Source organism: Sabethes cyaneus, chromosome 3 (assembly GCF_943734655.1).
Source record: "Sabethes cyaneus chromosome 3, idSabCyanKW18_F2, whole genome shotgun sequence".
In the NCBI taxonomy this organism is placed as follows: Eukaryota; Metazoa; Arthropoda; class Insecta; order Diptera; family Culicidae; genus Sabethes; species Sabethes cyaneus.
Window position 1 is genome coordinate 147,451,260 of NC_071355.1, and position 12,972 is coordinate 147,464,231.

The window sequence follows — 12,972 nt, forward strand, 5'->3', positions numbered from 1 at the left end:
AATAGTTGCTCTAATTCTTCACGATATCTGTCCTCCTTTTGGCGATTTTTTCTCCTCAGGATCGTGGTCAACTGGTTCCTCGCTCGTCGGTACTTGGCCAGGTTCTCCCTAGTGACAATACTTAGATAATTTTTCCAAGCATTTTTTTTCTCCTCCACCGCTTGTTGGCATTCTCCATCAAACCAATCATTTTGTGTACTCCGAGGCTTAATACCTAGTGCCCTCCGATGGCCGAGCGTATTCTGCCCCAACCGTCTTCGAGGTTTGAAGCACCTAGCTCCTCGAAAGAAGGCAGTGCCTCATTCAGTACTCGCGCGTAGTTCTCGGCAGCTTGTGGGTTATCTAGCTGCCTGATGTTCAGCCGAGGTGGACAGCTTTGAGCGCACATGTACTGCTACTAGGTAATGGTCAGAATCAATATCCGCACCCCGACGGGAGCGTACGTTCGTGATGTTAGAGAAGAACCGGCCCTCTATGAGAACGTGGTCAATTTGGTTCATTGTACGTTGGTCAGGTGATCTCCAGGTGGCTTTGTGGATATCCTTGCGCGGGAAAAAAGTGCTTCGGATCATCAGGCCTCGGGAAGCTGCGAAGTTTATACATCGTTGGCCGTTCTCGTTTGTGTCAGTGAGCGGGCTATGGGGTCCTACCACCGGTCTATACATTTCTTCCCTACCGACCTGGGCGTTCATATCCCCGATGACGATCTTGATGTCCCGTGACGAGCAGCTGTCGTACGTTGCCTCCAGACTCGCGTAGAACGCTTCTTTCTCATCGTCGGGTCTACCTTCGTGCGGGCAGTGCTACAGCTGTACTGTTCGGTTTTAATTTAATTCTGTATAGATGCGCATGTTTGATGTTTCATGGGAAGTGCAGTGAAAAGATGTGCTGTTGATTAAATGGAATTGAATTAGTAACATCCCTTCAACATGGTGAAACGATTGGTAATAATATCTTTAATTTCTGTAAGGTAACAGAAAAGCAATAGTGTGAGTTCTTGCTTTTGTTAAATTGTTTCCAAATGCACATAAAAATAACTCTGAAATATACATTGAGGATTGGACGTACACAATGTTACTACTTTGATTAATGTTACATACAACGCATGTAGCATATATTATGTATACATGAATAATCGAATGATTGCATGCATGCATACATGCTTCTATCACTACAAAGAGACTTTCACGTAGTCCTGCGTCACCTACATATGCGGTCGTGTCTTGTACACAACCCCTCTGATTATTTCCCATCAATATATGTACACACAGCTTGAACTTTTGTCGGAAGGAGTACGCTGTTGCTTCTGTTACTTGTCATTTGTATGGACGCAAGGAAGAGATGCCAGTTTTCTTGATGGAATGGTTTTGCTATCTCCTAACTGTTAGCTTTCTATTTTCATTTTAGGGCCCCCTTTCCGTCCGCAGTTAGCTACTTCCGCTTCGCACCATCCGGACACCGACGCCGCTTTGGCCGTCGATCGGCGTTCCTCGTACTCACACTTGCAGCCGGTATTGTAACGACCGTGCCACCGGATCGGGATGATCCTCAATAGCGTATATAGATAATACGAGGTATACAATGAGGTCCGGTGAGCACAATGGGGGCAAATAGAAAATGGAGGGTGGGCGTCAATTGGAGGCTTTTTTCCACTCAAATCCTGCTTATTGTTTTACCTGAACGAACAGTATATCCGGCACGATCCTCTCCTCTACTCTTTCACATTTCAGATTCAACTTTTCGGCTTTACGGTTTCTTCACTTTACTGTTTATTATGCCAATCATTGTGGCTCCACTGCTTTCTTTTATGTTGGTTGCAGTCTTTAACCTTTGCGCCCTTTCGCTTTCAGGTTAGCCGGATTATTCGATTGTCACCGCTTTTCTTCGGCCTTCCGTTGTCACGCATGGGTCCTCTGGGGGTGGAAACATGTACTGCGGTTGTCTCACGTTGTGCGATTTGTGGGATTTGTTGAGAGCGACACATTTGACCAATGACAACCATTCTCTTCTCTTTTTTTTTGACGTAGGACTACGGCTTTGTTTACTATCTGGGACTGGGTGGCACTTTTTTGTTTGATTATAGTCACTTTAACCAGCTTGGGTCATTCGTGACTAGGTGGGTAGCATTTGTGAATACGAAAATAGATTTCAAATGCTAATAACTACTAAACTACTGATCGAAACTGAACAATTCATATGTCGTTGGAAAGATAAAATAATCAGCAATTTTATAGAGGGGGCGAGAGGGCAATTTTATGGACGGCGTAAGAGGGGGGGGGGGCTCTTATACAAATGAAACACAAATTTCCTCCAAACTCGATAACTAATCAAGCAAATGGAACCAAATTTGGCATGAGGGGGTTTTAAAAGGTGGGATTTTTTTCAATGGTGTACTGAGACCCCTTCCCCTTCTAAAAAGGGGGGCTCCCATACAAATGAAATACAAATTTCCTCATAAATCTAGAACTAATCAAGCAAATGGAACCAAATTTAGCATGTCGCGGCTTCAGAAGGCAAGTTTTTTTTATGGTGCATTGAGACCCCTCCTCTCTTTGAGAGGGGAGGGGGGTCTCCCATACAAATAATATACAAATTTCCTCATAACTCGATAAATAATCAATCAAAAGGAACCAAATTTGGCACGAGGGGTTTTGTTGGTAAGAGCTTTTCCTATGGTGTATTGAGACCTCTTCCCCTTCTAAGAGGGGGGGCTTCCATGCAAATGAAATACAAATTTCTTCATAACTCTAGAACAAATCAAGCAAATTGAACCAAATTTGGCATGTGAGGGTTTTTGGAGGTAAGAATTTTTTCTATGGTTTTTCTGTACTGAGATCTCTTCCTTTTCTAAGAGAGAGCCCCCCTCTTTACAAATGAGACACAAATTTTCTCATAACTCGAGAACTAATTAAGCAAATGGAACCAAATTTAGCATGTGGCGTTTTTTGGAGGCCTGAATTTATTTTATGATGGTTTGAGAACCCTCACCCTTGTAGTAGGAGGATAAGGACTCTCATTAGCATAAGCATAAGCATAAGCATAGGATACCGCCCGTGTGCTGCTACTCCGTTATTGACCAGGACCGATGAAAATTGCAAAATGATGGCTGGAAAGAGCATACTTGGGACAGCACGCTATTCCTCATTGTGCAACCTTATCAGGTCCCTGCATGCTGATCAATACCGACGCCGGCCACGTCCGAATGCGGGTCCTGGTGGGATGGGAAGGAATGTTAGTCCAATACTTGTTGCTACTAAAGACCAGGGAATCCTCTGCATCTTCACAAGTATTTCGGGAAAGGAATTGTTGTTAGTAGATGGGGGGAGTTATATAAGACTAACCTGACTATTCAAAAATTTTCTGGTAAAGCCAGTAATTACGAAAATTAAGATACCTTTAAAAAATACCTTTTAATAAATTTAATATAATGCCATTGGTGCTCATATACAACCATAATTTGATAATTTATATCTAAAACTATTATGCACATGCGAGATTTAAAATGACTCGAAAACCTCGTGACAAATTTGAATTTATTATACCTGAAAACAAAAATCAGGCATAATGAAACAAGCCAATATAGTTCCTAAGTTGATAAGCATTTCCTCCTATCAACGCTAATATGCAGAGATATAGCGCCCTACACGCTTGAGGATAAGGACTCTCATTCAAATAAAACAAATTTTTGCGCATGTGCCATTTTTCTGCTATGTAACAAGTGGTAGGCTGTGAAAGTAAACTAGTGGAACCTTCTAGGAGCAAAAGACAGTGAATCGACGCCGTTAACTTACCTGCCTGTTACCATTCATGTCAAAAGAGAAGAACATTCGAATGGCACGTCATAATTGCGATGAACGTCCTTTTTCATCATCATATTTAATACAATAACCTGTGGGCTGGTCATTCATTACTATTTCAGCTTTTATGATGCACACAACTGATTTTTAAAAGAAATCTTCTATGTCTCAATGGTTGCAGGCGTTGTACTTGTAAACCCCCGTACACGTATTTTCATTAAATTGCATTCAATGAAGAATTGAATCCGAATATTTCGCTCTCTTTTAAACATTCACTTAAACAATTTCCCACAGGCACTCACAGATTCTTATAAACATACATATGCCAGAAATGCAGTTTACATAAATCTTTGATCTAATGATCTGATATAGTCCTACGTCACCCATTCATATAACCCTTAGGGCTGTATACCTTGTAGTTTTTTACAAAACGTTCCAATTCTCTGATCATATGCCTTTACCCGAAGTATCTTATTTAGGTGAGTCTTCTTACAGTTTTGTTGAAATGGATAGTGAAACTTTCAATTCAGTCATTTGGGGGTAAAAACGCCCATAACAAATGGTGTAAGACCGCCATGCCATAGTACGATGAGGAGATTTTTCAAAATAATGTCATAACCAGACCAGAGAACTTCAGACTTACACAAAACAAATTAAACATGTTAATATTTTTTTGAAACGATGGTTCTACAATTGATGAAGGTACGGTAAGGGAAAGTAATGATGAAGGATTTTTTGGGAATGAAGGGGAAAGAGTGGAAAGGAAGGGGGGGGGGGGTAATAGGTAGCTACGCTTAACAAGTTATCTTTGTGACTCCTACCTTTTGTCCAATGCTGGAAGGTGCATGGGTTGAACCAAGCTATAATCTAAAATTATAGCCGGATTTGAACCCTATAATCTCAGATTATCGGGTGTAGCGATCATACCTCCTAACATAGATGTAAGCAGTGCTCCTCGTGTACTATTGTTATAAAAGCCATACGGCTCCTCTAAGCTACCGCAAACGAGCCAAATAAAATAAACGATATAAAAAAATCTCAGATTATAGCTTGCTTCGACCCATGCACCCTCCAGCATTGGACAAAAGGTAGGAGTCACAAAGATAACTTGTTAAGCGTAGCTACCTATTACCCCCCCCCCCCCCCTTCCTTTCCACTCTTTCCCCTCCATTCCCAAAAATTCTTCTTCATTACTTTCCCTTACCGTACCTTCATCAATTATAGAACCATCGTTTCAAAAAATATTAATATATGCCTGACCGCATTTCAAGGTCAAAAGACTAAAACACGAGTTTGGTCAATTTAAATGCTTAGCTTGCAGCTTTAAACTGTCTAAGCCATCAATTTTCCCTGGCGGATACTATGGAAATTTTCTAATTTTCTCGGACACAGGTTTTTCCAATAATTCATCACTCATAGACAAATCATCATACTGGTGGTCTACTCCTTCGCCATTTTCGGCTGATGTGGTCGATTTGGTTTTCTGTTCGACCGTCGCGGGAAACCCACGCACAGTGGGGTGACTCCATACAAATGCTGACCAAGCAAAAAAATCTCTTTAAATCAAGGATAATATGTGGTTCTTAAATAATTTGGGGGTGCTGAGCCCGAATTTCAGGTTTATTTTGCATTAGAACATACGTTTTTTTGTGTTAGGGACAATTTTCAACTATTTTTCAAGTATTTTTAAGTATAATAACGTATAAGAAATAAGGGGCAAATGGAAAACTATTGCAGATGGATTTTTATAGGATAAAACATTATATAAAACAATACAAAGCAAGTATGAGCTTTAATAGTCAACACAAAATCCATATAAGTTAATATTAATCAAAAATCAAAACTGTTCCCTTTATTAGTTTTCTTAATCTTTGTTATCTCCATCTTCTTTTTTTCTTCTTCTTTTTTTTCTTCCTCTTATTCTTCTTCTTCTTCTTCTCCTTCTGCAGAATCACTCGTTTCACGTTTCGTCTTTAATAGTAATATAGCGTTCTCGGAAAGATTTTTCTAATTACATTTTTCCGTTTCGAAGAAGCTATAAGCTTTATCCGGAGAAATAAGAAGACGATTAATTCTATCACGATTTGTATTTTCACACTCATTTTTGCATGTAAAATATTGTCTTGTATTTTTATCACTATTTTTAGCTTAAAGCAGTATAACCTTATTTTCGTGAGGGTCGATACCGGTGTAGTGGCTAGCATTCACGCCTCTCACACCAAGGACCGTGGTTCAATTCCCAACCCCGCAGAAATCACGAATGACCCGAGTTGTTAAAGTGACTATAAGTAAACAAAAAAAACTTATTTTTGTGCTTCTTCTGTCATTCGTCCTATCAGCAATATAGTTGTCTAGATTCATTTATGACCGCAAATTCAAATTCTTTGCATTGTAGTGGACGTATTCTATGAGGACTATACCCTGACATAAAGGTTTTTGGTATACAAACAATAAGTTTCGAATTTTTCTGAAATAACGTGTTCAAGAACTTGCTATAAAGAAATTTCTCAACCTTTTAATTGATTTCATATCTATACCCGTGATTTCAGAACTAATACCAAGATTGGTATAAGATCTTCAAGCTGTATTTCCGTCATTACTATGGCTGTATCCTCCAGATTTCCTCCAACCTCTAAAATCTAGTCAATATGCAATATGGACCATACATTCGAAGCAGGTTATCCAACCATGTAAAGGAGATATCCCATAATTAAGATATCCTACGTTTACTTTGAGTGTTTGCATTTTGTCTATATTGTTGAATTCTAATATAGTAGCCTTACAAGCGTAACATCTGTGCTCTGCGCTACTCTGCGCTAAATGAGACTGTATCCATTTGAAAGCTCATATTTTACGCTAACTTTTACCGGTAGTGTCAATAGTGGCGGACCTTGGCTTCAAAACTTTTAGGCGTGTTTTACGCGAAAATATGGCACTTTTTTAATGAAAATTAAAATTGTGGCATACTATGATAAAATTACTGCAAACTCAATTAATGGACTTTATTCAGCACTATTTTTTGAAAAACTTTTCCTTAGACACCGTTGAAATCCGAGCTACCATTAGACCTCTAGCATGTTTTGAAGTATTGCGTTATTTTTCAAAAAAACGCTAAAACATGCTGAGACAGCTTACTTTCAAGATTCATAGAAAATTCAAATTTTGTCATATTAATCTAAAATTTTGGATTTGAAGACTTCAATGGTATAGAATCACAGCAAAAATACAACGGAGAGTCGAAATGAACTTTTATTTTTTGGCTGCTGACCAGCGATTCCCCACTGTGCCACGTGTGCTTATGTACTGGTCTATAGGGGAAGAGCGATCCACCAATGACCATTTTGTTATTACCATACAATTCTGTAAACAGCTCCCCGTTTTCGCTCCTCCATGTTTGTCTGTGCTAGTACCATCTATGATAGACATTTCCAAATATCAAATAGCAACAGGAGTATCCCTTGAAGTAGCAAGTATTTTTTATGGGGAATTCCCCTTCTTTCGTCATAAAGCGCTACTTTGACCAAAACGAAGACATTCCCAACTAAGCCCAAATTTGAAATGACGGTTTAATCGGTACGAAGAATAAAAACGAGTTTTATGTCTGTTTGTCTATGGTACTAGTGTTCAGGTAAAATGTGTGGAACGATATTTTTTGTTGATTTTTCTTTCAAGTGTTATGTCTGTTTGTCTGTAGTTAAAGTATTTGAAATGACGGTTTTCTCAGTACGAAGAATGGAAAACGAGTGTAATATCTGCTTGTCTGTGCTTTAATCATAAGTATTATCACCAATCCAATCTGGAACCATTTGTGAGTTGTAAGCATTCAGTCACACGTTGTACAGGTAACAAAAATTTGTACAAATGTCTTTACCAAGGGCTAGGTAGTACTTCTCTATATTACGCGCTAGGTATACGAAGGTAATACATAGGAGGTTAGGTAATTATATGGAAATTTGTATAAAAGCTCCGACAGTATGAAAATATAGTTATTAGTCTTTCGAATTGAGAGTTGATCGCTGATCCGGATAGCCTATATTATCGTGCCCGACTGTTCTTCAGAATTAAACAACTTTAGCGTACGAAGTGTGAATCGAAAGCTTGAAGTAGACAATTTTAGTTCAACGGTTACTATACTATACAGTCCTTGGATAAAAAATGGCAGCAGTTATTCGCCTCAAACGACGTGCGGACGAAGCTCCATTAGATGCATTTGTGCTGAACTGTAAAAGGCGGAGAACGGAACACGGTAATGGTTGGTTAAATCCTGCCGCAACTGGTGAAACATCGACGGTTCTTAAGATCGCCGCAACGTTTGCCAGAGCAGACAATATTTCATCGCACCTACAGCAACGCCTAACGAAAAGTGAAGCCAAAGAAGTCATATCCCGAGTTCATCACCCTACAATCGTGTCCCGAAACCGGGCGGCTGCTCGTCGAAACGCACGAAACGACCGTTTCCGGATAGTCAATTGTACCCGATCTCTCCATCAAGCTGACGGTGGCGAAGGAACTACAATCGTTGATGTCGAAAAGGATATCGTTGGTTCTGAATCTGCAATAGAAAGAACAGGGGCTTCTCGGGATGAACCGAATTATGTGTATGATTTGTACGTTGCCGACGAGAATAGGCAGCAGACGCACATTACCTACATTCCGGAAAACTTGGACGACATCAGTGTTGCTATTTACGACGATCCGCTTTATTCGAGTCACCGCGACGGATCAGGACATGGCGGTTTTGCGGACGATGAAGACTCGGACGATTCCAACGATGAAGACAACTGGCGTAATGATTACCCGGAGGAAGATGACGATTTTTTCGGTGAAGCAAACAAGGATGGTGAACAGGATATACGACGAGCGGTAGAAGACTTCGATTTCGAGGGAGATCGAAAATTATCATCAGACGAAGATGACTACACTGGTCTTGGAAATACTAGTGGGTTTGCCTATCCAGCGAATGATGATGATGAGAATGACGAATATTGTGAAGAGGGTAATGCTGGTCTAAATCAAGACAATGTTTGGACGGCTTATGCTAAATATAAGGCGCGCGTTATGAGGAAAATGAACAAAAACGATTCCGATCAGTACGACTCCGAGATTGACTGTAGCGACGGTGAATCATCAGCCGGCGATAGCAGCCAAAGTGAAAATTTTGACCTCTATGATTAATTTTCTGATAACTCTATAACAATTTTTATAAACAGGGTTACGCTTCACCTTTAGAATGTTGAAGGTAGACGAGGTAAACCGCCCAGCATGGTTTTATAGCGCTTTGTAAATTGGTGTTAAATTTTTATGACAGACATGTAATACAATATTTGACAGTACCCTGTACTGCGGCAACGCATAAACTATAAATAATAAATAAGAAATAAATAAAAACAGATTTTTTATTATAATTGTTCAGTTTGTTATAACTTTGCTTGCGTTTAATTTGGGGTTTATTTTGACGTAGGACTACGTTTTTGTTTACTATCTGGGACTGGGAAGCACTTTGTGAAAACAAAAATAGAAGTGTAACGTTGGAATGAAAGATTTCAAATGCTAATAACTATTGAACGAAACTGAACAATTTATATGTCGTTGGAAAGATAAAATAATCAGCAATTTTATGGAGGGGGTGAGAGAGCAATTTTATGGACGGCGTAAGAGGGGGCCCCCTATACCTCCTATACAAATGAAACACAAATTTCCTCAAAACTCGATAACTATTCAAGCAAATGGAACCAAATTTGGCATGAGGTTTTAAAATGTGGGATTTTTTTCGATGGTGTACTGAAACCCCTTCCTCTTCTAAAAGTTTGGGGGGGGGGCTCCCATACGAATGAAATACAAATTTCTTCATAAATCTAGAACTAATCAAGCAAATGGAACCAAATTTGGGGGTTTCAGAAGGCTAGAATTTTTTTATGGTGAGTTGAAATTCCTCCCCTCTTTAGGAGGGGGCGCACTATGGTCGAAAAAGCCAAAATTCCAGACAAAAATCAATATCTCGAAAACCAATGGCTCTACATATTTCATGTATTCAGAAGATTTTGTTTAGAAAAAAAGACCTATCTTTTGGTATAATTAGTCATTAGGGTGGTCCACTTTTACTCGTTATAAAAATTTTAACTCTTTTGTCTTGCGATATAGAGCAATACTTTCTACTACAAAGTTGTAAATAATTTATTTTGCAGAAACTTTGCTGAAAAAACCAAATTTGTATCTCATCTGTGTATCACTATACAACGAATTTTCTAGATTAAGTCAGGGTGGATCTTGAAAAAGCAGTTTTTTTGCTCTAACTTTTTTATTTGAAAACCAATTTGAAAACTTTGTTCGGATAACTTTTAGAACGTAAAATGATGCATTTTTTAAAACTTCTAGATAGTTGCTATCTATTGTCTGAAGGAAGATATAGAAGTTTTCGATTCAAAATATTATAGTTTTTCATGGCGTCTCACACTTCCGTTGGCACATATTTTCGAAAACGGAATGAATGGTCTAAAAGTACGTACCTGGATCTACAAAATTCATGTAATGACATTTTTCCACACTTCTCCTGTTCTGAGAAAAACGCATTTGAAAAGTTAGTATTTTTCCATATTCAGCCCGCTGTGGTCCAACGGTTCACCAATATCTATGATCCGCAGGGCCTGGGGAAAAGTTGGGTTCGAATTCTGTTATAATTGACTCCCATTATAGCTTGTTTTGTTCCATGTACCCGTAAGCGTTGCTTCAAGGGCCATCCCTTACCTGTTTTTTCGCTCTGCAGACACTATAAGCACGTTTGTTTCATTACTTTCTTCTACCGTCCTCTCCATCTATTGTAAAAAAAACTACCGTTATAAATATCGCAGGTAAGTTAGAAAACGACGCTTTAAATCCTTTTTATTAAAAAATAATACTGGGGGTACTTTTAAAGGAATGGACAAACGCGAATTGTTTTCTTTGTGAAAAAATACGCAAGGAAACTCCGTCGAAAAAATCCGAAAAGTATGTGATGAAGTTTTCAAAGCATACAGTGTCGTAAAGAAGGAGCCGGTGGAATCGAAAAAAAATTGTTCAATTGTAAGGGATACATGCATTTTTCTTCAAGAAGAACTATTTGAAGTATTAACAAAGCTCAACATAAGTTTTTAAGTACAATGAGGAATATTTCAACGCACCATTACAAATTCATGGAGAAATTTTTGAAAATATTGCAATAATATCCAATGATTATGATGTCCCGACTACTTCATCGATTGATACCGCATCCTCATTAAACAAGTCTCATCGAGATACAAAAATTAATTTTATTTTATGCTGTGGACAAAATGCAGCCCAATTTTTTTTTGTATCGATAAGTCGTCCTAAAAACATTTGGCCGAGTGCTGAGAGAATGCGTAAAATCTCTCGTTATCAAGCCGTAGAAGTAAGCAACTGTGAGCTTTTTCCGCTAGAATCAGTCTGCAAGGCAAGCAAAATACTTGTCTACACAAAATATTAAAAAAAAATTATAACAAATTCCAAAAACCTTGAAAACATTTTAGAATACCTCGAATTTATGTTAGTTTTCTTTCTAAAAATATCAGAATGTTTTTAAATAAGAAAACATACGCGATAGATCTACACGCTTAACGGGAAACTAGCAGTCATTAACTCTTCGTCAGAAAGCCCAATTCCAGAAGCAGTTTTTGGGCCCAAATGCGGAATTCTGTTTACAAAAATGTAAATCCTGCGTTCTTTTTGCCAATCTGCACACCGAATATATTAAACAGAACAGAATAAAACACATGAACTGATTTTTTGTTTCAAACAAAAATACTGCTTTTGAAATTGGCAGAATCGATGACGACTAATTCCGCCTTAAACAAAACTACGCAAACGCAACACTTCAGTCAAGAGATGTAGAAATACTCTTTTTTTATAACGACAGTTTTTCATAACGGTAGTTTTTTTTTACAATAGATGGAGGGGACGGAAGAAGAAAGTAATGAAACAAACGTGTTTATAGTGTCTCCAGAACGAAAAAACAGGTAAGGGATGGCCCTTGAAGCAACGTTTACGGGTACATGGAACAAAACAAGCTATAATGGGAGTCAATTATAACAGAATTCGAACCCAACTTTTCCCCAGGCGATGAACGTCCTTTGGCTTGATGTTATTTGTAACCAATGGCCCTTTTAAAGGTCACAAGCAAGTAAAAGTAAGATTATTGAAACATGTCAAGCTTCGCATAATCATATTTATTGCAATAACCTGTTGGCTGGTCATTCATTACTATTTCAACTTTTATGATGCAAACAAGTTATTTTTAAAAGTAATCTTCTATGTCTCAAGGGTTGCAGGCGTTGCACTATGAGATATCAGGCGGACAAAAATCAGAAAACTGACTTTCACTAATCCTTTTAATGAAATTTTTTATTGATAGTAGACACTTCAATTAAGAAAAATCCAAAATAGCAAGTCTCTATACGATGTTGTTTCTGAGATAGAGGCTGTCAAAATTGAAAAACGATATGACATATATGCATTTTGCCATTAAAACATGTTTGGTTTCAAATTAATTTTTGAACACTATTTTCAAAGTTAAATCTTATGTATTATACATCATTAGAAAGGCAATGAATTGAGCTTTTCGAAAAACAAATGGTTTAGACAGCTAGAGTAAAAATAATAATCTTAAAAAGAATGAGAAGAAGAAAAACGTGGAAAAATATGAGAATTTTCTGCTTTGTTAGGCGAGAACTTTTTTTCTCTAGATATCTCCAGGTCAATTCCACATTCTGGGTTCAGTCTCAGGTATATACTACCAAATTATGATAGAATTACGTGCCACCATGCGCCACTTTGCGAAATATGGTGTTTTGAAAATTTCTAGTCACTATGGGAGATTTCAAGACTAAATATATTTCCAGCGAATAACACACACACACGCACACACACACACACACACACACACACACACACACACACACACACACACACACACACACACACACACACACACACACACACACACACACACACACACACACACACACACACACACACACACACACACACACACACACACACACAAACGCGCGCGCTCTGATAACGTGATCAACGTGAAATGATGTCAACAGAAGAAGCATTTAGTGTAATCATGTTTAGAAACTGGGTTAAGCAAATTTCAATATGAAATAATTCAAATGAAATA

General features: G+C 38.3%; 1 protein-coding gene across 1 annotated transcript; it reads left to right on the forward strand.

The window, feature by feature from the left end:
- Positions 1 to 7,952: 7,952 nt before the first annotated feature.
- LOC128740246 (probable RNA polymerase II nuclear localization protein SLC7A6OS) lies at positions 7,953 to 8,972 on the forward strand. Its single transcript, XM_053835780.1, has one exon. The coding sequence runs from the start codon at positions 7,953 to 7,955 to the stop codon at positions 8,970 to 8,972; it is 1,020 nt and encodes a 339-aa protein (XP_053691755.1).
- The last annotated feature ends 4,000 nt before the right edge of the window (positions 8,973 to 12,972 follow it).